The sequence below is a fragment of the Megalobrama amblycephala genome, linkage group LG15 (assembly GCF_018812025.1).
Source record: "Megalobrama amblycephala isolate DHTTF-2021 linkage group LG15, ASM1881202v1, whole genome shotgun sequence".
NCBI classification, from domain to species: domain Eukaryota; kingdom Metazoa; phylum Chordata; class Actinopteri; order Cypriniformes; family Xenocyprididae; genus Megalobrama; species Megalobrama amblycephala.
The window spans coordinates 32,533,752-32,559,632 of record NC_063058.1 but is presented as its reverse complement, the minus strand read 5'-3'; the positions used below and the strand labels follow the sequence as shown (position 1 = coordinate 32,559,632).

At 35.5% G+C, this 25,881-nt stretch overlaps 1 protein-coding gene across 19 annotated transcripts in view; it reads left to right on the top strand.

Annotated features, from left to right (window-relative positions):
- myo9ab (myosin IXAb) overlaps positions 1–25,881 on the top strand; it is a 109,386-nt gene that overhangs the window by 19,153 nt on the left and 64,352 nt on the right. For 13 of the 19 annotated variants that reach the window (XM_048159081.1, XM_048159079.1, XM_048159087.1 and 10 more), the window contains exons 1-2: positions 12,139–12,619; positions 19,890–20,811. In XM_048159081.1, the coding sequence (XP_048015038.1) occupies positions 12,591–12,619; positions 19,890–20,811 (951 nt within the window). In that variant the 5' untranslated portion in view covers positions 12,139–12,590. Of the gene's footprint in view, positions 1–12,137; positions 12,620–19,889; positions 20,812–25,881 lie in introns of those variants that run through there. The other 6 variants (XM_048159092.1, XM_048159091.1, XM_048159085.1 and 3 more) reach the window with 3 other exon arrangements.

Below are 25,881 nucleotides of genomic sequence, written 5' to 3'. Positions count from 1 at the left end.
GAGTCGTTTGGATGCAGAAGTGAAACTCTTCACAGGATGTGAAGGCGGATTTATTCTCGTTCTCGGAAGATGACCAAGCGACAGAGAGATTTCAGAAGATCACGTGACGATATTGAGTTTGGACAGCAGTATACAGTGCTTCTGTTGTTATTAAAGGTTGTACGCAGTCAGACTTTAATATATAAATATATTTTATATGTATTTTTATATTCTTATACTCATAAATGAAGGTTCTTCATTCATCATCTTTGTAGTTTTCTGTACTGGGATCTTCAGTGGACTATATGCACGGTTACTTCTGGTTGTCGTTAAACCAGCTCTGGCATTTCCGGTGAACGCATTATTTTCCAGCGCTTCAAATGTTATTTTTAATGTGATGACCACAAACATTATCTGTTCATCCTTCTCAAATTGTCCCCAGTGTAAAACCGAACGTTTAAAAATGTAGGAAATTCAACATTTGATAGAAAACACTTATTTAAAAATAAAAAAGACAATAATTACCACTTTGACCAGCAGGTGGCGGCAAAGTAGCATTTATTTGCGCATATATCAGCCATTTCCTCTAATCGTTTTTCACTAAATATTAAACATTATAAAATAACTAGGTTTAAAAATACATTTTGTCAATGTAAAGTATGAAATACTCACCAAATCTGATGAAAAACAATAACTTTTCTTGTGAATGAATGACAGAAATCAAGCGCCGCTCTCTCTTTATAATCTGTCAGTCGGTGCAGCGCAAGATCAATGATTTCAGCACGCATTTTATTCAATTAATCTAACTAAAGTGCACAATAAATATTTAATTATATATAAATAATTTATATATATAATTTTATTTTTATTGCTTAATTATTTATATAATATATTGAATTTATTTATTTATATATTGTTAAATAATTTACATATAATTTAATTTAATTAAATTTTTATTATTTAATTTATATATAGTTAATTCATATAGAATTTTTTTGATTTATTTCTTGTATGTGTGTGTATATATATATATATATGTAGGTAAATAATTTATATATAAATATTATTTTTATTTGTGTATATTTGAAAGGAAAAATATATTTTATGGTAAATAGTCTAATAGTATGGAAAAGTTTTTGTTTTGTGTATTATGTTAATGTGATGATGATGATGATGATGTGTATTTTTTGTATTGTTTGTTTTTATTCATTACATCACTGAAATCTTACAGTATTTTTGCTGCAGATTGTTTCAGTCATTTGCTCGAAGCTCGTCAGGTTGGGCCGATGTTGACGTGGACAGACTGTGTCCTCAAAAACCATTAACTAAATTAAAATTACACCATTTCATTAAAATCAAACAGACCTGTCGAGCACAGTGTGTTTTGTGTGCCTCCGAGAGCAAGAAATGGCTGAAATTCAGGAGAAATTTAGAAACCAAACACTCAAACTATAAAAACAAGCCTGTTTCTGAGAACTAAAGCAACATGATCTGAACACATCACAACACATTTATGGATTTACTAAATGTTAATAGTCAAGTTTAGTAGTTTTGAATGTTGTTAATCTGGTTCAGTTGAACTCATTGTCTGACTTTAAGCATGAAGTCAAACACAGTTTGTTGTCGTGTCGTCTTCCACAGAACAGCTTTGGGATTTCTCTCTGTTGTTTACAGCACAATAAAGCGTCGCTCAGAGTTCAGAAGTCTGGTTTGGTCGCATTCCTCGTATTTCTGTCCAGTGATCTCAACTTTTATGAGCTCAGAACAGCCGAGAAGACCAGGATACCTTTGGCCTGGCTCGCTCCTTCAGTGTAATTGAAGTGTAATTGTGTGTTTGTGGATGGAGAAGGCTGCAGGGATTTCTCGAGTGTTTCTCGAGGCCGTGAGCTCCAGAACATGCTGAGTCTCTGCTGACCGCTGCTCAACGCAGCTGACCGGAGGAAGCCGACGCTTTCTACTTCTGATGGTTCATCAACTCGGATGACTTCAGTCACACTGGGTGAATCTCGTGAAAATGCTCATATTTCACAATGTGAAGAGAGAAGAGAGAGTAAAAAAAGTATTAAAATGGGCTTTAATTTTTTATTTATTTACTTATTTTATATATTTATTTACTTGTATTCTTTATTTCTTTAATTATATTTATTTCTTATTTTATATATTTATTTACTTATATTTATAATTTATTTATATATTTTTATTTAATTAATTTGTATTTATTTTATTTACTTATATTATTTATTTTTATGTTTATTTATTTATGTACTTTTTAAAAATTATATTCATTATTTATTTATATGTATATTTTTTTGGTAATTGTTTTCTCATTTTTTTATATATATTTATGTACTTTATTTTTATTTATATAATTATTTACTTATTTTCATTATTTATACCTATTTTTATCTTATTTAGTTATATTTGTATTCATTTTATTTACTTATTTTTATTTTGTTTATTTACACTATTTATTTACTTGTATTCATTATTTATATTTGTATTTAATTATTTATTTTATATATTTGTTTATTCATTATTTTTTATTTATATTATTTACTTATTCATTTTTTTTATTTTTTTATTTAATTATATTTGTATTCATTTTGGTTACTTGTGTGTGTGTGTGTGTGTGTGTATATATATATATATTCCTTATTTATTTTTATCTATATTTGTATTATTTACTTATTTATTTCATATATTTATTTACTTATAGTCTTTATTTATATTTATTTATTTATATTATATACTAATATTCATTATTTTTTATTTTTATTTTTTATTGTATTTAGTTATATTTGCATTTTATTTATATGATTATTTACTTGTATCTTTATTTATTTGTATTTTTTATATATTTAATTACTTATATTGATTATTTATTTGACATATTAAATTTTAGATTGTTACTTATTTATTAATTTATATTCATTTAAATTTACTTATTATATTATATTTTATATTAAGTTATTTGTTTACATTGGTATATGAAAATGAATCCAGACCTGTTTTCTTGAGATTCACCCCTCTCTCTTCTCCACATGCCGGCGTTTGACTTCATTTAGTTTGATCCTGACGAGAGCAGACGTCTTTCTTTAGTGTTATGTCGCTTTATGTTTGGCTTCATTCAGAGCGAGAGGAAGCCTCTGCAGGTCTGCAGGCCGTTGTCAGAGTTCATGTCTGACGGTCAGTGGAAGTGTTGCACTACTGAACTGGATCTGAATGTCTGTCTGTCTGAACTCTCTCTGAGTGTGGATGGAAATGTTTATTAAGACGGTATTTAATTTCACATTCATGTAGACCAATAGTTTCATATTACAAAAATAATAGTAGTCCTAAATAAACTATGACCTGTTCTTGTTCTTTTCTTAGATATTTTTAACACCATTCAGCTTTTAGATGGGGTTTCCTCTGCGGTGGAAATATAAATAAGATATTTCATATGCGGCACACGTGATATTTCAGAAATCCTTCCTCTTCTCCAACTGTCAGATAAAGCTTCACCTCAAAACTTCCCCTCTGATCCTGTGAAGCAGATCCTCCTCCTCCTGTTTCTGTTACGCTAGTGCTGGTTTACTGTGTTTGTAAGAGATGAGTGTTAATTTCCATATTAATAAACCAAAGTGTATTAATAGCAACTATTAGTAATGTAAATGTGAAATGGAACTGCAAATATAAATGCCCTTTTACTTTTCTGGAGGGTGTTAATATATTGCTAGGGTGTTTTGGGTGGTTTTTAAAGTGTTACTGTGTGGTTGTCATGTGGTTGGGGTGTTTTTTTTAGTTTTACTATGTGGTTGCTAGGCTTTAGATGGTTGCTAGGACTTTTCTAGGTTGTATCTGTCTTGTTCTGTGTGGTTGCTATGTGGTTGGGGTGTTTTTTTTTAGTGTTACTATGTGGTTGCTAGGCTCTAGGTGGTTGCTAGGACTTTTCTAGGTTGTATCTGTCTTATTCTGGGTGGTTGCTATGTGGTTGGGGTGTTTTTTTTAGTGTTACTATGTGGTTGCTAGGCTCTAGGTGGTTGCTAGGACTTTTCTAGGTTGTTTCTGTCTTGTTCTGGGTGGTTGCTATGTGGTTGGGGTGTTTTTTTAGTGTTACTATGTGGTTGCTAGGCTCTAGGTGGTTGCTAGGACTTTTCTAGGTTGTATGTCTTGTTCTGGGTGGTTGCTATGTGGTTGGGGTGTTTTTTTAGTGTTACTATGTGGTTGCTAGGACTTTTCTAGGTTGTATCTGTCTTGTTCTGGGTGGTTGCTATGAGGTTGGGGTGTTTTTTTTTAGTGTTACTATGTGGTTGCTAGGCTCTAGGTGGTTGCTAGGACTTTTCTAGGTTGTATCTGTCTTGTTCTGGGTGGTTGCTATGTGGTTGGGGTGTTTTTTTAGTGTTACTATGTGGTTGCTAGGCTCTAGGTGGTTGCTAGGACTTTTCTAGGTTGTATCGGTCTTATTCTGGGTGGTTGCTATGTGGTTGGGGTGTTTTTTTAGTGTTACTATGTGGTTGCTAGGCTCTAGGTGGTTGCTAGGACTTTTCTAGGTTGTTTCTGTCTTGTTCTGGGTGGTTGCTATGTGGTTGGGGTGTTTTTTTAGTGTTACTATGGTTGCTAGGCTCTAGGTGGTTGCTAGGACTTTTCTAGGTTGTATCTGTCTTGTTCTGGGTGGTTGCTATGTGGTTGGGGTGTTTTTTTAGTTTTACTATGTGGTTGCTAGGCTCTAGGTGGTTGCTAGGACTTTTCTAGGTTGTTTCTGTCATGTTCTGGGTGGTTGCTATGTGGTTGGTGTTTTTTAGTGTTACTATGTGGTTGCTAGGCTCTAGGTGGTTGCTAGGACTTTTCTAGGTTGTTTCTGTCTTGTTCTGGGTGGTTGCTATGTGGTTGGGGTGTTTTTTTAGTGTTACTATGGTTGCTAGGCTCTAGGTGGTTGCTAGGACTTTTCTAGGTTGTATCTGTCTTGTTCTGGGTGGTTGCTATGTGGTTGGGGTGTTTTTTTAGTGTTACTATGGTTGCTAGGCTCTAGGTGGTTGCTAGGACTTTTCTAGGTTGTATCTGTCTTGTTCTGGGTGGTTGCTATGTGGTTGGTGTTTTTTAGTGTTACTATGTGGTTGCTAGGCTCTAGGTGGTTGCTAGGACTTTTCTAGGTTGTTTCTGTCTTGTTCTGTGTGGTTGCTATGTGGTTGGGGTGTTTTTTTAGTGTTACTATGGTTGCTAGGCTCTAGGTGGTTGCTAGGACTTTTCTAGGTTGTATCTGTCTTGTTCTGGGTGGTTGCTATGTGGTTGGGGTGTTTTTTTTAGTTTTACTATGTGGTTGCTAGGCTTTAGATGGTTGCTAGGACTTTTCTAGGTTGTATCTGTCTTGTTCTGTGTGGTTGCTATGTGGTTGGGTTTTTTTTTTTTAGTGTTACTATGTGGTTGCTAGGCTCTAGGTGGTTGCTAGGACTTTTCTAGGTTGTATCTGTCTTATTCTGGGTGGTTGCTATGTGGTTGGGGTGTTTTTTTTAGTGTTACTATGTGGTTGCTAGGCTCTAGGTGGTTGCTAGGACTTTTCTAGGTTGTTTCTGTCTTGTTCTGGGTGGTTGCTATGTGGTTGGGGTGTTTTTTTAGTGTTACTATGTGGTTGCTAGGCTCTAGGTGGTTGCTAGGACTTTTCTAGGTTGTATGTCTTGTTCTGGGTGGTTGCTATGTGGTTGGGGTGTTTTTTTAGTGTTACTATGTGGTTGCTAGGACTTTTCTAGGTTGTATCTGTCTTGTTCTGGGTGGTTGCTATGTGGTTGGGGTGTTTTTTTTAGTGTTACTATGTGGTTGCTAGGCTCTAGGTGGTTGCTAGGACTTTTCTAGGTTGTTTCTGTCTTGTTCTGGGTGGTTGCTATGTGGTTGGGGTGTTTTTTTTAGTCTAACTATGTGGTTGCTAGGCTCTAGGTGGTTGCTAGGACTTTTCTAGGTTGTATCTGTCTTGTTCTGGGTGGTTGCTATGTGGTTGGGGTGGTTTTTTTTGCTAGTGTTACTATGTGGTTGCTAGGCTCTAGGTGGTTGCTAGGACTTTTCTAGGTTGTTTCTGTCTTGTTCTGGGTGGTTGCTATGTGGTTGGGGTGTTTTTTTAGTCTAACTATGTGGTTGCTAGGCTCTAGGTGGTTGCTAGGACTTTTCTAGGTTGTATCTGTCTTGTTCTGGGTGGTTGCTATGTGGTTGGGGTGTTTTTTTAGTGTTACTATGTGGTTGCTAGGACTTTTCTAGGTTGTATCTGTCTTGTTCTGGGTGGTTGCTATGTGGTTGGGGTGTTTTTTTTAGTGTTACTATGTGGTTGCTAGGCTCTAGGTGGTTGCTAGGACTTTTCTAGGTTGTATCTGTCTTGTTCTGGGTGGTTGCTATGTGGTTGGGGTGGTTTTTTTTAGTGTTACTATGTGGTTGCTAGGCTCTAGGTGGTTGCTAGGACTTTTCTAGGTTGTATCTGTCTTGTTCTGGGTGGTTGCTATGTGGTTGGGGTGGTTTTTTTAGTGTTACTATGTGGTTGCTAGGCTCTAGGTGGTTGCTAGGACTTTTCTAGGTTGTTTCTGTCTTGTTCTGGGTGGTTGCTATGTGGTTGGGGTGTTTTTTTAGTGTTACTATGTGGTTGCTAGGCTCTAGGTGGTTGCTAGGACTTTTCTAGGTTGTTTCTGTCTTGTTCTGGGTGGTTGCTATGTGGTTGGGTGTTTTTTTTAGTGTTACTATGTGGTTGCTAGGCTCTAGGTGGTTGCTAGGACTTTTCTAGGTTGTTTCTGTCTTGTTCTGGGTGGTTGCTATGTGGTTGGGGTGTTTTTTTTAGTCTAACTATGTGGTTGCTAGGACTTTTCTAGGTTGTATCTGTCTTATTCTGGGTGGTTGCTATGTGGTTGGGGTGTTTTTTTAGTGTTACTATGTGGTTGCTAGGCTCTAGGTGGTTGCTAGGACTTTTCTAGGTTGTTTCTGTCTTGTTCTGGGTGGTTGCTATGTGGTTGGGGTGTTTTTTTTAGTGTTACTATGTGGTTGCTAGGCTCTAGGTGGTTGCTAGGACTTTTCTAGGTTGTTTCTGTCATGTTCTGGGTGGTTGCTATGTGGTTGGTGTTTTTTAGTGTTACTATGTGGTTGCTAGGCTCTAGGTGGTTGCTAGGACTTTTCTAGGTTGTTTCTGTCTTGTTCTGGGTGGTTGCTATGTGGTTGGGGTGTTTTTTTAGTGTTACTATGGTTGCTAGGCTCTAGGTGGTTGCTAGGACTTTTCTAGGTTGTATCTGTCTTGTTCTGGGTGGTTGCTATGTGGTTGGGGTGTTTTTTTAGTTTTACTATGTAGTTGCTAGGCTCTAGGTGGTTGCTAGGACTTTTCTAGATTGTTTCTGTCATGTTCTGGGTGGTTGCTATGTGGTTGGGGTGTTTTTTTAGTTTTACTGTGTGGTTGCTAGGCTTTAGATGGTTGCTAGGACTTTTCTAGGTTGTTTCTGTCTTGTTCTGGCTGGTTGCTATGTGGTTGGGGTGTTTTTTTAGTGTTACTATGTGGTTGCTAGGCTCTAGGTGGTTGCTAGGACTTTTCTAGGTTGTTTCTGTCTTGTTCTGGGTGGTTGCTATGTGGTTGGGGTGTTTTTTTAGTGTTACTATGCGGTTGCTAGGCTCTAGATGGTTGCTAGGACTTTTCTAGGTTGTATCTGTCTTGTTCTGGGTGGTTGCTATGTGGTTGGGGTGTTTTTTTAGTTTTACTATGCGGTTGCTAGGCTCTAGATGGTTGCTAGGACTTTTCTAGGTTGTTTCTGTCTTGTTCTGGGTGGTTGCTATGTGGTTGGGGTGTTTTTTTAGTGTTACTATGTGGTTGCTAGGACTTTTCTAGGTTGTATCTGTCTTATTCTGGGTGATTGCTATGTGGTTGGGGTGTTTTTTAGTTTTACTATGTGGTTGCTAGGCTTTAGATGGTTGCTAGGACTTTTCTAGGTTGTTTCTGTCTTGATCTGGGTGGTTGCTATGTGGTTGGGGTGTTTTTTTTAGTGTTACTATGTGGTTGCTAGGCTCTAGATGGTTGCTAGGACTTTTCTAGGTTGTATCTGTCTTGTTCTGGGTGGTTGCTATGTGGTTGGGGTGTTTTTTTAGTGTTACTATGTGGTTGCTAGGCTCTAGATGGTTGCTAGGACTTTTCTAGGTTGTATCTGTCTTATTCTGGGTGATTGCTATGTGGTTGGGGTGTTTTTTAGTGTTACTATGGTTGCTAGGCTCTAGATGGTTGCTAGGACTTTTCTAGGTTGTATCTGTCTTGTTCTGGGTGGTTGCTATGTGGTTGGGGTGTTTTTTTTAGTGTTACTATGTGGTTGCTAGGACTTTTCTAGGTTGTATCTGTCTTGTTCTGGGTGGTTGCTATGAGGTTTGGGTGGGTTTTTTTTAGCGTTACTATGTGGTTGCTAGGACTTTTCTAGGTTGTTGCTAAGGTGTTTGGGGTTGTTTTTAAGTGCATTACTGTGTGTTTGCTAGGGTATTTTTGAGTGGTTGCCATGGTGTTGTAGGTGGTTACTAAAACATGGCTATATGGTTGCTAAGGTGTTCTGGGTGGTTGTTATGTGGTTGCTAATGTGTTCGGAGTGGTTTTTAGTGTTACTATGTGGTTGCTATGCTCTAGGACTTTGCTAGGTTGTTTCTATGTTGTTTTGGGTGGTTGCTAGGTTGTTGCTAAGGCGTTTGGTGTTGTTTTTAAGTGTATTTCTGTGTGTTTGCTAGGGTGTTTTTGGGTGGTTTCCAGGGTGTTGTGGCTGGTTACTAAGACATTTCCAGGTGGTTGTGTTTATAATTTTAGTAGAACGAATGTAACAACCTTTTATTTTGTTCTGAATCAGAACAGCCAATCAGAATCTCAGAACTGTTAAATCCTCTATGACATCATGATTTGTAGAGTCCACATCGACCAGTTTCATTGGTTAAACAGAAGGAATAGAGCTTGTGATTGGCTGAGGATATAATGACGTCATCCAATCACTAATCCTTTTTGTGTTGAGAGGCAATAAACTCAATTTAAAAAGTATGACATGACTCCATTGACCTCCTAGTGCGCTAAAACTTAGTAAACAACCTAGGGAGCTTCTTCTGCATCGCACGTGTTCTTTGCTGATAGTGCAGAATGCACTGCAACACACTGGTACGTGTCTTTTAACTCCAGAGTGTCTAATTGGCACAAAGATAGATGATTTGTTCCCGTGTTAGCAGCCGTGTCAAACGAACAGAAATGGTTTGCCGTAATTAGAGCCGCTGAATTTATTAATCGCAGGAAGCATGAGGACGAATAATGAACGTATGAATTACAGGTCAATGTGAAGCGTTGAATTCATATCTGGAGCTGCACTGAACTCATTACTGAATTATTGAACGGCTCCGTTTTCTTGTTTCTGATTCATGCCTGATCTTGTATCTGAGCGTTAGATTGTTATTTATCATGCTGATGTCACTCTTTAAATTGATTCATGCTGTAGTTTTTCAGGTTATGGTACAGTGTCGTTGGATGTGTGCCATGTTGTGTGCTAAAATACATGTAGGGAGGAAGTCATTAAAGCAGAAGTGTACATGCAAATTCAAGCGGATCACTTTATTCTCTGTTAGACGTGTGTACATGCATTTCACGCATCAGTTCAGCCCCATAATTCAACATTCGTGGCATTTAATGTTGGATATTATTGACATCATAGCGCAGGTCTTTTGTTTTGCTGCATGGGTAGCGTCTGGACTCGCCGTCTCCCCTGAGATCTGGCGTTTGCATTTCCTGTAAGTGTAGTCTAATGGTCTCAAATTATTCTACCATTATTGATCTGTTCAGCAGCAGCAGAGCGACAGCAGTGGAGGAGGAGGATTGTGTTCAGATATTGTGTCACCTTTCTTCAGAAATGACTGATGTTGTATTCTTGTTTCAGTCTTTCATCCTCACAGGTCTAATAAGACACGTTAGGCGACGATTAGCTCAGATCCAAACCCTAGTGAGCTGCCATGCTGTCTACATAGGCAGTAACTTTCTAAATGATTTAAATCTTCACAGAAAGCAAAAAATATTGCTTTTCATGTGATATACATACATACAAAAAATATTATTTTATTAGATTATATTTTATTATACTTATTATTATATTGTTTTTTTTTTTTAATTATATATATAATATAATATTTTATTATTATATATAATTTTTATAAAATTAAAACAATTATTTAAAAATATTTATATGTGTTTGTTTGTATATGCATAGTGTATATGAGGTAAAATAGACTTAGATTTTATCCAAAACAAGCATTTTATAATATATGTAGTTTGTAAATGTGTCGTATATTCTATCAGGCTTTATTGCTAGCTCACATAACGCATCCATAAATAAACAATAAACAATTAAAATTTAATTATGATCAATAACAATTTGCTCCTGCCATGAATCTTTAATTAATCCCCACCAACTCAAAGTCGAGACTCTTAAAGTTTCTCATTAATTGCAACAGTGTGCTGACATTAATCCCAAATTATTGATAAAGCACGGATAAAAACAACAACAGTTGAACAACGTGAACAAAGACTCAATGATGTCTTAAAATGGTCTTTTCTTCCCTATTGTGTCGTATATCTGAGTGAAATGCTTCGCAAACAAGAACAAATGTTGGGTGCGGTTTGAGTTTGTTTGTGTGGAATTGATTGGATGGTTGTGGTTTGCTATTGGTGGATCTCATGTGAGTGACAGGTTGCCCCGCCCTCATCATCAGAGAAGAGATGTCGATCAGAGAGATCAAAAGAAAGAAGCGATTCTCAACTGCTGAAACGAGTCGTCAGTGATTCCAGTCTCACTTCCTGTTACATGCCTATGTAACAATATAACTAATTTGCATAATGCCAGCCAATGGTTTTCATTGGCTGTCAGCGAACGAGGTCTACTTTGCCCCGCCCTCAAACACTGTAGTTGTAGCTGAGACTGGAAGAGTTTGGTTCGTGTTGTTCAAGTCGAGAAAACCACTTTGCAAATCTGTAGAATTTGAGATGAGATACGGAAAAACCGATGCCTGTTCGTATCACTCAAGTGCTGGAAAAAATCCAGAGCTGAGATTCAAATATGGTAATAGGCGTTTAGTTTCCGACATGCACTGTAAGCTGTCGACCAATCACTACAGACTGGGCCATCTGACCAATCAGAGCAGAGCAGGCTCTCAGAAAGGCGGGGTTTAGAGAGACCGAATCTTCGAACGAAGCGTTTCAGACACTGAGAAAAGAGCTGATGCTGACATATATATGATGATGATCTTGGATGCATGTAAACCTGCTGTAGGAGATCCGAAACAAAATTAGGAACCTTTAAAACGGCATAATAGGGGCACGTTAAAGGGGACCTATTATAATGCCCCTTTCACAAGATGTAATATGCGTCCCCAGAATGTGTCTGTGAAGTTTCAGCTCAAAATACCCCACAGATCATTTATTATAGCTTGTCAAATTTGTCAATTTTTGTGTGTGTCCCTTTAAATGCAAATGAGCTCCGCTTTCCAGAAGAGGGCGGAGCTTTAACAGCTCAACAACAACAAAGCTGGAGAATCTCACGCAGCCAAAATGAGGAAAGTGTTCAGCCTTACATTGTTCAAACCGGAGTCGACACTGATGGAGAGACTCAGGAAGAAGTTACAACTTTTAGAATGAAACCGGATGTTTCTGAATGGTTAGTGGATAAATTGATGTAGTTGCTGTGGAGTTGATTCAACTCATCCACTAGCATGTGCCGTCATGTTCATCTTTTGTGTTGAATTGACCCTCGTTTGTGAAGCAGTCCGGCGTAAAATGACGGCATGACAACAACACTCTACTATATATATATATATATATAGTATAGTATAGTGTATATATACATAAATATATATATATATATATATATATATATATATATATATATATATATATATATATATATATATATATATATATATATATATATATATATTAGGGGAGGAAGTTGAACCCAGCACACAAACAACAACATCTGCATCCTCGGACTGCATTAGCGCAGCAGATGTGTGTGTTTCAGTCTCCATATGAAACTGTTGTTCTTTTCCTCTCTTTGTCCATATCGTCCTCCTGCCCATATGATCGTCTCTCTCTCTCTCGCGTTTCAGGAAATAACAGCCTCTCTCTCTCTCCCCTCCCCCCCGTTGCATTTCCTCCACCCCCTCTCCGTCGCAGCTGCCAAACCTCACACACACACACACTCGCGTCTGGAGTCTGGGACGGCAGCAGAAGGGACACAAACGCCAGGAAGGGATCCGCATGCAACATTTAGATGCGTGTCCTTCCTTTTTATGGTCTGTTTTGTCCTCGGTTTCTCTCACGGAGATGGACGCAGCCGAGCGCAGGATCGGATTCGGGTTCCTCACCTTATAAGGATCAAACCCAGAAGAGCAGGATCTCCTCCGTGTGGTATTTGCGCGTTCGCGTCTTTCCCGAGCTTTGGAATGTCAGGCTGGAAGCCGGAGTTTGAAGGCTTGAGGCGTGAGTTCAGCGCAGACGGGCCGACGGAGCCGCTGACCCCGAGAAGACCTGAAGCTCGGCTGCCATGGGACGTCCAGGACTGAGAGGAGCGGATCTTCTTTAGTTTGTCTTGAAGTTAACGTGAGTGGCGTTCCTGTCCATGCCTGTCATTACTCTCCAGGTCAAAGGGTAAGTGTGTGCGTTATGATCCTGACACTTATGAAGGGCCGTTCTTGAGCTCAGGACGGGCTGAGCATCCTCCGAGTGTTCATAAGGATGGTGTTTTAGCCAGAAATCTGTCATATATTGGAACGTTGTTTGAAAACTTGACTGGCGAAGATTGTGTCACATGAGCGAGAATTGTCAGATTTTTGCGCTCATGAATGGCGTTTCTCAGAGGATCGGCATTAGTGGAGTACAGTACATATGATGGTCAAGTCATTTTGATTTCTGAGCTTTATGATCATGTGACGCTGATATATTTGGTCTTATGTGGGATTTCAAAATGCTGGAAAGTATTTGAAAGCATTTGTTACTTGTGTTGTGATGTTTGTACGTTTTTAACAGATAAAATATGGAAAGACTGGAAATACTTCATATACTCTCCTCTCGATAGATAGATAGATAGATAGATAGATAGATAGATAGATAGATAGATAGATAGATAGATAGATAGATAGACGACTATAGATAGATAGATAGATAGATAGACGACTATAGATAGATAGATAGATAGACAACTATAGATAGATAGATAGACAACTATAGATAGATAGATAGACAACTATAGATAGATAGATAGATAGACAACTATAGATAGATAGATAGATAGACAATTATAGATAGATAGATAGATAGACAACTATAGATAAATAGATAGATAGACAACTATAGATAGATAGATAGATAGATAGATAGATAGATAGATAGATAGATAGATAGATAGATAGATAGACAACTATAGATAGATAGATAGATAGATAGACGACTATAGATAGATAGATAGATAGATAGATAGATAGACGACTATAGATAGATAGATAGATAGACAACTATAGATAGATAGATAGATAGATAGACAACTATAGATAGATAGATAGATAGATAGACAACTATAGATAGATAGATAGATAGACGACTATAGATAGATAGATAGATAGACAACTATAGATAGATAGATAGATAGATAGACAACTATAGATAGATAGATAGACGACTATAGATAGATAGATAGATAGACAACTATAGATAGATAGATAGATAGACAACTATAGATAGATAGATAGATAGATAGACAACTATAGATAGATAGATAGATAGATAGACAACTATAGATAGATAGATAGATAGACAACTATAGATAGATAGATAGATAGACAACTATAGATAGATAAATAGATAGATAGACAACTATAGATAGATAGATAGATAGACGACTATAGATAGATAGATAGATAGACAACTATAGATAGATAGATAGATAGATAGACAACTATAGATAGATAGATAGACGACTATAGATAGATAGACAACTATAGATAGATAGATAGATAGACGACTATAGATAGATAGATAGATAGATAGACGACTATAGATAGATAGATAGACGACTATAGATAGATAGATAGATAGATAGATAGACAACTATAGATAGATAGATAGATAGATAGATAGACAACTATAGATAGATAGATAGACAACTATAGATAGATAGATAGATAGACAACTATAGATAGATAGATAGATAGACAATTATAGATAGATAGATAGATAGACAACTATAGATAGATAGATAGATAGATAGATAGATAGATTTTATTAATATTTTGAAGTAGGCTTTTTTATTTTTCATTTGTTTTACTCATGTATTTATTTTATTTTTGTATTTTTTGTATATATATATATATATATATATATATATATATATATATATATATATATATATATATATATATATATATATATATATATAAAAATTAAATAATTAAATAAATAAATAATAAAAATATATATTGCAATTTAGGTGTAAATAGTTTTATTTCAGTATTATATTTTAATATTTATATTTTCTTTTATTTCAATTTTATTAAATTAACCAAAATGTTTTTCAGTTTTAGTTTTATTTCTTACTTTAGTTTAGTTCATTTATTTTTATTTATTTATTTATTTCCATTTATTTAATTTAAGTACTTCAAATCAAACTTATTTCAGTAAATTGCCAAGGCAACATTTCTTATTTTCGTTTAAGTTTTTCATCTAATATGTTATTTTATATTATTTTATTTTTACTTTTTATTTTATTTTATTTTTACTTTTTATTTTATTTTTATTTTTTATTTTTACTAATTAACCAAAAATATTTTTCATTTCAGTTAAATAGGCAATAATTTATGTAATTTTTTTTATTTGCAACAGTTGAATTTGTATTTTTGCTGCAAATTTATTAAGATGACGTCCTGATTCAGAGTAAAGAGTTGCATGGGATATATCTTTTTATGACACAGTGATGTCCCACTTTGAGTGCCCTTGGCAGTAAGTAGGGCGTAGTGATGCTCTCTTTCACGCGTGATTGGCTCAGAGTTTCACTCTTCATCTGTTTTCATGATTTGTAGTTTGAGGCGTTTAAAGCAGATTCTTCGGCTGTATTTAATGAAGATGGACAGCTGATGTATTTTCTTCCACGGATCGAGGATGTTGCCGTCTCTTATCAGGTGCCAGAAGCTTTCAGACATCCAGAGGAACGTCCGTGGCGTGTGTCACTCGCTCATATTTCTCATACGTGACCTTTCTGTCACTTCCTTTCTGCAGGTGAACAGGCCGTGTCCTTCATAAAGGCTGTTTGTCTGCGATCTGATCCTTGTTTCAACAGTCTCTCCGCTCCTGCTCTTCAGAAAGGGCTTGTGATTCTTTCTCTCACGTTCACTATTGTGTGCGCTTTCATCTGTAGCCAAACAGAGTGACAAATGAGCCGCGTCCCACCCTTCCTGGTCACCTGACGGGCGTTTGTGGCGTTCAGACCCGGTTCGAGGTGCTCTGCACTGCTTCTTTCTGCGGCCGTTTAACCTGTCGAGGCCTGAGCAAATATGCCCCCACAGCCCCTTCATCTGACCTTTGACCCTGACCCCAATCATTTTCTCCAGCCGCCAGGAGAGCTGATTATGTCATGTGTTATCTCGCTTTTTAGCAGCCAATCAGGAGCTGCTGATCTAGAAAGCGACAGGATGATTGTGTCATTATGGATTCTTCAGAAAAACCTGAGGTGGTTTTGGGATGGTGTGAGGTTTGACATCATCAACTAACTCAGCCTGCTTTATTTATTTATTTACTTGAATATAATTAACTATATTAAATATATGTATATATAAATGCTAATTGTATTTGTTAGGGCTGTCAAAGTTCACTTACAACTTAAATGTGTTGAACAATATTTTTTTTATTTGGCACAATTACATTATTATTATTATTATTATTATTATTATTACAATAATTATTTATTATATTTGTTTCTAAAGTCTTGTCAGAGATCATAATATTAATTAATTTTATATTCTATTGACGAACCCTTTTTTAACAAATATTTTTTATTATTTTATAATATTTTTTTATCATAAAAATCAAACACATCCAAATTATAATTTATTTATTTATTTATTAATTCTGTTTGAGTAAATTTTATGTATTTTCTATTTCTACTAAAAAATAAATTTATTTTTGATTTTATTTATTTATTTAAAATATTATCTGGTGTAATGATAAAATGAAAGCTAAATATTTAATTTAGTAAAAAATATTTTTTTTCTTGATAATTTTTATTGTTATGTTATTTTTATTATATCGTATATAGTATTAATTCATCATTTAAAAAAAAAAAAAAAAAATATATATATATATATATATATATATATATATATATATATATATATATATATATATATATATATATATATATATATATATATATATAATATTTATTTAATATATTTAATGTTAAAGTAAATTTTACATATTTTCAATTTCTACTAATATTTTTTATTTTATTTATTTAAATATTCTCTTGTTTAATGACAAAATGAAAGCTAAATATTTAATTTAGTTGATAATTTTTATCGTCTCACACAGTATAAATTATGTAGTATGTAGTATATCATTGTTCATATATATATATATATATATATATATATATATATATATATATATATATATATATATATATATGCTGAAGCGTGACTGAGTTCAGGTGTGTTATAGGTACCTGTTAATAAATAAGTCATACTTTCAGCCGTTCATTTGTCTCTATTAAGAAAAGCTTCTGGCTGACGGCTCTGACAGTCCAGAACGATCCCGGGAAAGCCGTGAGGAATGCTGAAACACATGAGCGTGTGTGTTATCCGCTCTCGTCTATACTGCAGCTCATTACGCTCTGTCACTCATCTTTATTGGTTAAAGGGAAATATTACTCTGTACAGCCGCCAGACCTGTCAGAGACCTGAGGCATCATGGGAAGATTCCTGAGGCTCTCGTCTGTTTGTGTCAGTGAGTTTAAGGAGCCTCTTTATTAATAGAAGACAGAAGTGTGTGAATGGAGCTGCTCACTGTCACTCGACATGCGTCTGTTCTGCTGAGGGAGCATGTGACCTCAGGAGTGATTGTAGTGGATACTGTTGATGTTACTGTGATGAGCATTAGATTACATGAACAAATACTGGGTCAAGTAATGCATTTTAATTGATAATCATGAACAGATTTGTTGCATTGCATTGTGGGACTGTGGTGTCTGAACAGAGCTGGTTTCTCTCCTCCTCTCGGTCTCTTGTCGTTTCTTCCATCTGTTCATTATGCATTATATATTCGCTCGAGCACCTTTAACCTGCTCTGACACCTTTCTTTTCCTTCCTCTGCTGTGGCTTTATTTTGAGTTTACATCATATGTCATAGAGGACGACTTTCAGTCAACATTCTAAAAAGAACCTTTTAAAAATCTAAAGAATGGAAAGATTCCGTTGATGTTAAAGATTCTTCATGGAACCATCGATGCTGATATGCTTTAAATATTTTAATTGTTGTGTCCCGCAGAGGAACGGGATGACATGAGCGAGTGAATGATGATTTAGATGAACTTTCCTCTAATCGCGCTGAAAGCAGCTGCGCTAACAAACACGTTACGATGAACAGAAGCTTTCAGGTCGTAGTCTGAAGCCACACAGACAAAAGCCCGAGAGAGGGTGGGTTTGTTTTGAACGTCTGCGTCTGTGTCTGTCTGCACACCTGGAAGAGCTGGACGCGGGCCAGGGACCACAGGAAATGAGACGGGATGAATTGAGAAGGGCTGAATGACAGATAGAGAGCATTGTGCTGTCAGAGACACGTGAGGAACTGAGGAGCTTCACTCCGTCAGGTGACGGACAATGACACTTCTCATCTCCCGTGGCTTTGTAAACACGCATACCTCTGAAATACCAGAAGATCCATGTTACGCCCACGCCTGAATGTTTAAAATGGCATCCACAAACACATTAATCTTTACTTGACTTGACATTTCATATACCGTGAGATTGTAGACTGGCATTTTGAGTTTATGGAAGTTTGTGTTCATGAATTCAAACAGGAACAGCGTTATTTTAGTAGGATATTATATCATTTATATATATGTTAGAGTATTTTTTTTTTTTATGTTTTCAATTACTACTAATATTTTTATTTTATTTTATTAAGTTAATTGCCAAGGCATATTTCAGATTGTTTAATATTTTTTTATTCTTGTTTTTATTTTAAATTATTTTTTATTTTATTTTATTTTATTTTATTTTATTTTATTTTATTTTATTTTATTTTATTTTATTTTATTTTATTTTATTTTATTCACTAAGGCTTATTTCAGATTGTTGTTTAGTATTTTATTTTATTTATTTATGTATTTATTTATTTTATTCAGTTAATTAAGGCTTATTTCAGATTGTTTAATATTTTATTTTATTTTAATTTAATATTATTTAATAAATTATTTTGACATTATTTAATATTGTGTAATATTTAATATTTAAAAAAATATTTTATTTATTTTAATATTTTTAATATTTAATATTTTCATTATTTAATAAATTATTTATTTTAACATTATTATTTAATATTGTTTAATATTTTTTTAATATTTTTTATTTTATTTTATTTATTGTAATATTTAATAGATTATTTATTTTAATATTATATAATATTGTTTAATATTTAATTTTTTATCTTAATATTATTATTTAATTTAATTTTATTTAATTTAATTTTATTTTATTCACTTAATTGCTAAGGCATATTTCAGATTGTTGTTTAGTATTTTATTTTATTTATTTATGTATTTATTTATTTTATTCAGTTAATTGTTAAGGCTTATTTCAGATTGTTTAATATTTTATTTTATTTTAATATTATTTAATAAATTATTTTGACTTATTTAATATCGTTTAATATTTAATATTTGTAAAAATATTTTATTTATTTAAATATTTATTTTTTATTATTTATTTTAATATTTTTAATATTTAATATTATTTCATTATTTAATAAATTATTTATTTTAACATTATTATTTAATATTGTTGAATATTTTTTTATATTTTTTATTTTATTTTATTATTTTGTTTTATTTATTGTAATGTTTAATAGATTATTATTTATTTTAATATTATTTAATATTGTTTAATATTTATTTTTTTTCTTAATATTATTATTTAATATTGTTTATTTTATTATTTTTTTATTTTATTTTATTTTACCCACCTCTGAAAAACCTATAAAACCTTTACTTAACTTGACATTTATATACCATAATCCTGGTCTGATTTCTGGTAATGTGCAGCTAATACTGATATCTACAGAGCGTGTGATAAAATACAATGTAATGAGCACAAATGAGACATTTACCCTTATTTTACACAATATTTACTCAATTTTTGAAAACACAAGAATGTGCGTTATTCATTATGAAGCTGACATGGTTATGAGCTTTCAAAATGGCCGAGTATCATCCGATCATGAGTCTCTATCACTAATACTGTAAATCTGCATCACCCTAAAGCTAAAAAAAGGTGCATGTGTTTTTATTTCATGTACATGTGGTTTATCAGTGACTGAACTGGACTGTAGAGTGTCGTGTGTGTGTGTGTGTGTGTGTTCGGGTCTCTCTTTTGCTGTAAACCAGATCACCATAAGATAAACACATTTCACACAGTTGTTCTGGCCCGTCATTGTCCGGTTATTGAGTGCTGGCGTTCACGGACTGCAGCTCTGCTGGCTTTCGTTGTTTGTCTCAGTGGATGGATGTTGCTAATCCAGATAACAAATGTATGCTCTTAAAATGTTTTCCAAAAATGCCATGCTGCAAAAAGGATTTGTAATTGTTTTAGTTTTAGTTAACAACACCGGACAGTAAGTTCCTCCAGAATCACTGACGGTTTTTGTCTCTCCGCAGGTGGAATGTCGTGAATGCAGCGCGGGACTCTTGTGTTGGCGGTGCGTCTCGTGCTGATGGGAGCTGCTGCACCATCATGAGTTGCCATGACGCCGGAGGGCGTCGCCGTTACGAGGACTCGGAGTTCACGTTGCGCGTGTATCCCGGAGCGCTGTCCGAGGGCACCATCTACTGCCCCGTCACTGCGCGAAAGGTCACGTCAGCGGCGGAGGTCATCGAGCAGCTCATCGAGCGGCTGCAGCTGGACCGGTCGCGGCTCTACGTGCTCGCCGAGGTCAAGGAGTTCGGAGGGGAGGAATGGATCCTGAATCCGTGCGACTGTCCCGTACAGCGCATGATGTTGTGGCCGCGCATGGCACTGGAGAACCGGCTCGGCGGCGAGGATTACCGCTTCCTCCTGCGGGAGAAGAACCTAGACGGATCCATCCACTACGGAAGCCTGCAGATGTGGTTGAGGGTGACGGAGGAGCGGAGACGGATGGTGGAGCGCGGTCTTCTCCCGCAGCCTCCCGCCGGACAGTACGTGGCTGACCTCTGTGCCCTCCCGGATCTAAACGAACGGTCTCTGCTTGAGAACCTGCGTGGACGCTTTCGGCAGGAGAAGATTTACACCTACGTCGGCGGGATCCTGATCGTCGTCAATCCCTTCAAGTTCCTACCCATTTACAACCCGAAATACGTCAAAATGTATGATAAGCATCAGCTGGGGAAGCTGGAGCCGCATATTTACGCGGTGGCGGATGCGGCGTATCACGCGATGCTCCAGAGGAAGAAGAACCAGTGCATCGTGATCTCTGGAGAGAGCGGATCAGGAAAGACCCAGAGCACCAACTTCCTGATCCATCACCTGACGGCGCTCAGCCAGAAAGGCTTCGCCAGCGGCGTGGAGCAGATCATACTCGGAGCCGGACCGGTTCTGGAGGTAAGGATGGACTTTAATCTTAATAGCGGATGATTTTGATCTGTGAATCCCCTGTTTTATACTCTCTGCTAATAGTGGATTGGAGTGGAATGAGGGAGCTGAAATGACAAGAAAGTCTGGTAAGCGATTGAGGTGTTTTGTTGTTGAAAGTAATAGTCTTCATTTACTCCCGTCATCAGATCTGCTGAAGACGTAGTGGATTAGTTTTGTTTTCGAAGGGAATGCGCCCCCATATACTTAAATTAATTTATGTCTGCGGAAATCATTGTACAAAGGGACAATACAAAACAGGTTTTGCTAAAAAGTTGTTACTTAAGGATGGATCAGTACCAACTGTTCGTGATCCAGCTTATCACCGGAGCCATCATTCGGATGGAGTCTACTTCAACAGGCTTGTACTAATAGTGGATAAAAGCAAGATGACGACATAAGTTATACATGTAATTAAACTAAACTATACCTGTTCTGTCTCCATGCAGCATTTTCTGGCTCTGTAGGCATCATTGTCTGACTCCGGTTCAAACTGAGCACCGCTACTTATAGTTTCTGACATTTTCAGTGCGTGAGATTGACCTGTTTTGTTGTTGCCGCTATGCAGGAGTATGAGCTCTTGAAGCTCCACACTCTTATGAAAAGAGGGTGGGGAGCAGAAGCTCATTTGCATTTAAAGGGACACACAAAAACAGCTAACCCCCAAAAAGTGGCAATTTTAACATGCTATAAAAAAGATCTGTGGGGTATTTTGGATTAGGACCAACTGTTCATGATCCAGCTTACAGTATCGGAGCAATATTGGTTTTGGTCATCATTCGGACATGGTCCGGTACAACAGGCTTGTAATAATAGTGGATAAAAGCAAGATGACGACATAAGTTATACATGTAATTAAACTGAACTCTACCTGTTCTGTCTCCATGCAGCATATATTTTCTGGCTCTGTAGTCATCATTGTCCGACTCCGGTTCGAACTGAACGCCGCTACTGACCTTTCCTGACATTTTCAGTGCGTGAGATTGTCCTGTTTTGTTGTTGGCAGTATGCTGGAGCTCTTAAGCCCCACCCTCTTCTTGAAAGGGGGGGCAGGGAGCACCTGCTCATTTGCATTTAAAGGGACACACAAAAACGAGCTGTCATCCCCAAAAAGTAGCAATTTTAACACACTGTAAATAAATGATCTTTGGGGTATTTTGAGCTGAAACTTCACATTCACACTCTGGGGAATTTAGTGACTTAAATTACATCTTGTAAAAAGGGGCATAATAGTTCCCCTTTAATTACTTTTCCATTGAAAAAAGTAAAGTAAGGAATTACTTTTCAATTTTCTGTCATTTAATTAGTTACTTCTGATGTAATTGCATTAAATACTTTATAGACTATAGAACAATTATATATAATAGTGGATTTAACATCATAATTTAATGTCTAATGTAAAATATGTATGTATGCTTTTAATGTAACCTTCTCCCTTTAAATACTTTGGTCAGTTCAAGAATAATTAATGCAATTTTATATTATTTATTTGAAAGAATTAAAAGAGTGGTTTCATGTCTATCCTGGTCGAGGTTGATATGGGATTTAGAAAGTAATTAATAAGTAATTCAATACTTTTTCAAGAGGGTAATTAGCACATTAATCTAATTATGCTGTTGAAGATTGCTATATCTGACAAGCCTTGCCGCTCTCACACAGTGAAAAATACATTGTGGAGTAAAGAGGACATTGACAACGTATCGACAGACAAGACAGAGCAGGTTACTTTTGATATGTCTCAAATTTTGTAATTTTTAAAGAAATTTAAACAATAAATACCATTGTGTGGCTCTGTAATGTGTCGTGACAGATCACTGTAGCTCCTCAGATCAAGCGGCTCATGAACCGATCGTCTCTTCTTACTAGTTAATTTATATCATCAAATAAACATGAATGAACTATATTTTATCCGCAGAAAGACGTCAGTACAAATCATTTTTCAAGTTCAAGTCCACCAACGTTAATCTACTAACCCTGACTGCTTTGTCGGACAAAATGGCGTTATGATTGGTTAGATCGCCTGTCAATCAAACCCAGTGAAGGGTCAAAGCTAGTAATTAATTACTTTTTTAGATTAATTTACTCAACACTGTTTTAATGACCCTGTAAGTTCAATTAAACCATCAAATATTAATATTTGATCTTTTTTAAAATATTTTAAATATGAGGGAAGAACAAAACACTAAACTTGGTTAATGTATTTATCTGACAATATTTTACAAAATTATTACTACAGCTACAGGTTTTATTTTACTATGCAAAAAATGCATAAAAAAACAAAAAAGCTCATAGGAAAAAGCAAACATTACAACATAATCAGTTATATACATACAGATATAATCCATATATATACAGTACAGTCCAAAAGTTTGGAACCACTAAGATTTTTAATGTTTTTAAAAGAAGTTTCATCTGCTCACCAAGGCTACATTTATTTAATTAAAAATACAGTAAAAAACAGTAATATTGTGAAATATTATTACAATTTAAAATAACTGTTTTCTATTTGAATATATTTCACAAAGTAATTTATTCCTGTGATGCAAACTTTTGAACGGTAGTGTATAATGCTACAGAAGCTTTGTATTTCAGATAAATGCTGTTCTTTTGAACTTTCTATTCATCAAGGAATCCTGAAAATAAAGTACACAACTGTTTTCAACATTGAAAATAATCATAAATGTTTCTTGAGCAGCAAATCAGCATATTAGAATGATTTCTGAAGGATCATGTGACACTGAAGACTGGAGTAATGATGCTGAAAATTCAGCTTTGCATCACAGGAATAAATTACTTTGTCAAATATATTTAAATAGTACACAGTTATTTTAAATTGTAATAATATTTCACAATATTACTGTTTTTTACTGTATTTTTAATTAAATAAATGTAGCCTTGGTGAGCAGACGAAACTTCTTTTAAAAACATTAAAAATCTTAGTGGTTCCAAACTTTTGGACTGTACTGTGTATATATATATATATATATTATTAAAGTAAAATGCATTAAAAATCAAAATAGCAACTGTAATGTTTTTCACTAAATTAACAAACGGAAAAGTAAATATATTTTCATTTATATGTACCAGTAAAACAGTACATAATAATTTATATTTTCCACAACATGTTAAAATATTAAACTTGAAAAAAATCTAATATGTTTGAGTGACTCGAAGTATTGAATTTTGAAAAATGAAAAAAATTCAAATTCATTCAAATCAAAAAACTGCATAAAAATGTTTGCGAAATTTGGAGTTTCCTATTTTTTTTTCCGGTGAAATTCTCACAAACATATTGTGAATATTCAATAAAGGTGCTACGTGCCTGAAAGTGTTTGTACCGTTTCGGCTGATTTGCACAGAAACTGTATTTGCTTGTCTTACCCTGAAATTCAACTCGCCCCGGTGATCCATCAAACGTCTTGTTTTGGTTTTCTTCCCTTCTCTGGTGTCGTGGCTTCACTCTCTTCAGCCTGAGGGTGATAATGACACACTATCATCTGCCTCCCTCTGATTATGGCACTTTCTCACTGTGAAAACTGACACTTGTGCAGAATTTGCTCCATATACTGTATCTAAACGCACAAACCCTGAGAATGAGCGTCAGAGACCTGAACGCCACAGAGTTTGAATCTAAAGTCGGAGTTAGATTGGGCCGAACGTGTCTGAATAGCCTCTCAACAGAGTGACATCCACAGTAAACCCGTCTGCCATTGTTTAGACAGACTAGTGTGTTTTGTGCAAAATGTTCCTCGTTCAAGTGCGCTTGTACGAAACGCAGAAGTGTTTGTTGGATCCTTCTGTTTGCAAAGAGTAAAAATGACTCTGCGTCTGTGTTTATGGACCATGTCGCTTCCACCACGGAAATAGAAACATTCGCTCTTCGTTCAGTTATGACAACTATTTCTGCACACAGATGGGAACAGTTTTGTTTGTGTGTGTGATGTCACACTATGTGTGTGTGTGAGAGTGTGTGATATTTTAACACACCAGACGGACATTGTAACTTGGATTCTTCTTGACTTGCCAATAGCGGACGGTATTTGTCAGACACGCATGTCGACAGCGACAATCTCAGATTTAACACAGATACGGTGTGTTTTGCTCACACACATTATATACATGACATTTACACTAACATGTGTGGGTTTAGTGTATATAATAAGCAAAAAATTACCATAGTAACTAATTTTTGAAAAAAAAAAAAAATAGTTAATGCAGCAAAAAGGCAAGCTTAGTATCAGTGTTATTTTATTTGTTGGTGTTAAACTAATATAGTTATCGTTATTGATCTTGGTGCAAATGCTAATATAGTTATCGTTCTTGGTGTGAACACTAATGTAGTTGTCGTTATCGTTCTCGGTGTGGACGCTAATATAGTTGTCGTTATCGTTCTTGGTGCGAACGCTAATGTAGTTGTTGTTATCATTCTCGGTGTGAACACTAATATAGTTATCGTTCTTGGTGCGAACGCTAATTTAGATGTCGTTATCGTTCTTGGTGTGAACGCTAATTTAGATGTCGTTATCGTTCTTGGTGTGAACGCTAATTTAGATGTCGTTATCGTTCTTGGTGTGAACGCTAATATAGTTATCGTTCACGGTGTGGACGCTAATATAGTTATCATTATCGTTCTCGGTGTGAACGCTAATTTAGATGTCATTATTGTTCTTGGTGTGAACGCTAATGTAGACGTCGTTATCGTTCTTGGTGCGAATGCTAATGTAGTTGTCGTTATCGTTCTCGGTGTGAACGCTAATATAGTTGTCGTTATCGTTCTTGGTGCGAACGCTAATGTAGTTGTTATTCTCGGTGTGAACACTAATATAGTTATCGTTCTTGGTGTGAACGCTAATTTAGATGTCGTTATCGTTCTTGGTGTGGACGCTAATATAGTTATCGTTCTCGGTGTGGACGCTAATATAGTTATCGTTCTCGGTGTGGACGCTAATATAGTTATCGTTCTTGGTGTGAACGCTAATATAGTTATCGTTCTCGGTGTGGATGCTAATATAGTTATCATTATCGTTCTTGGTGTGAACA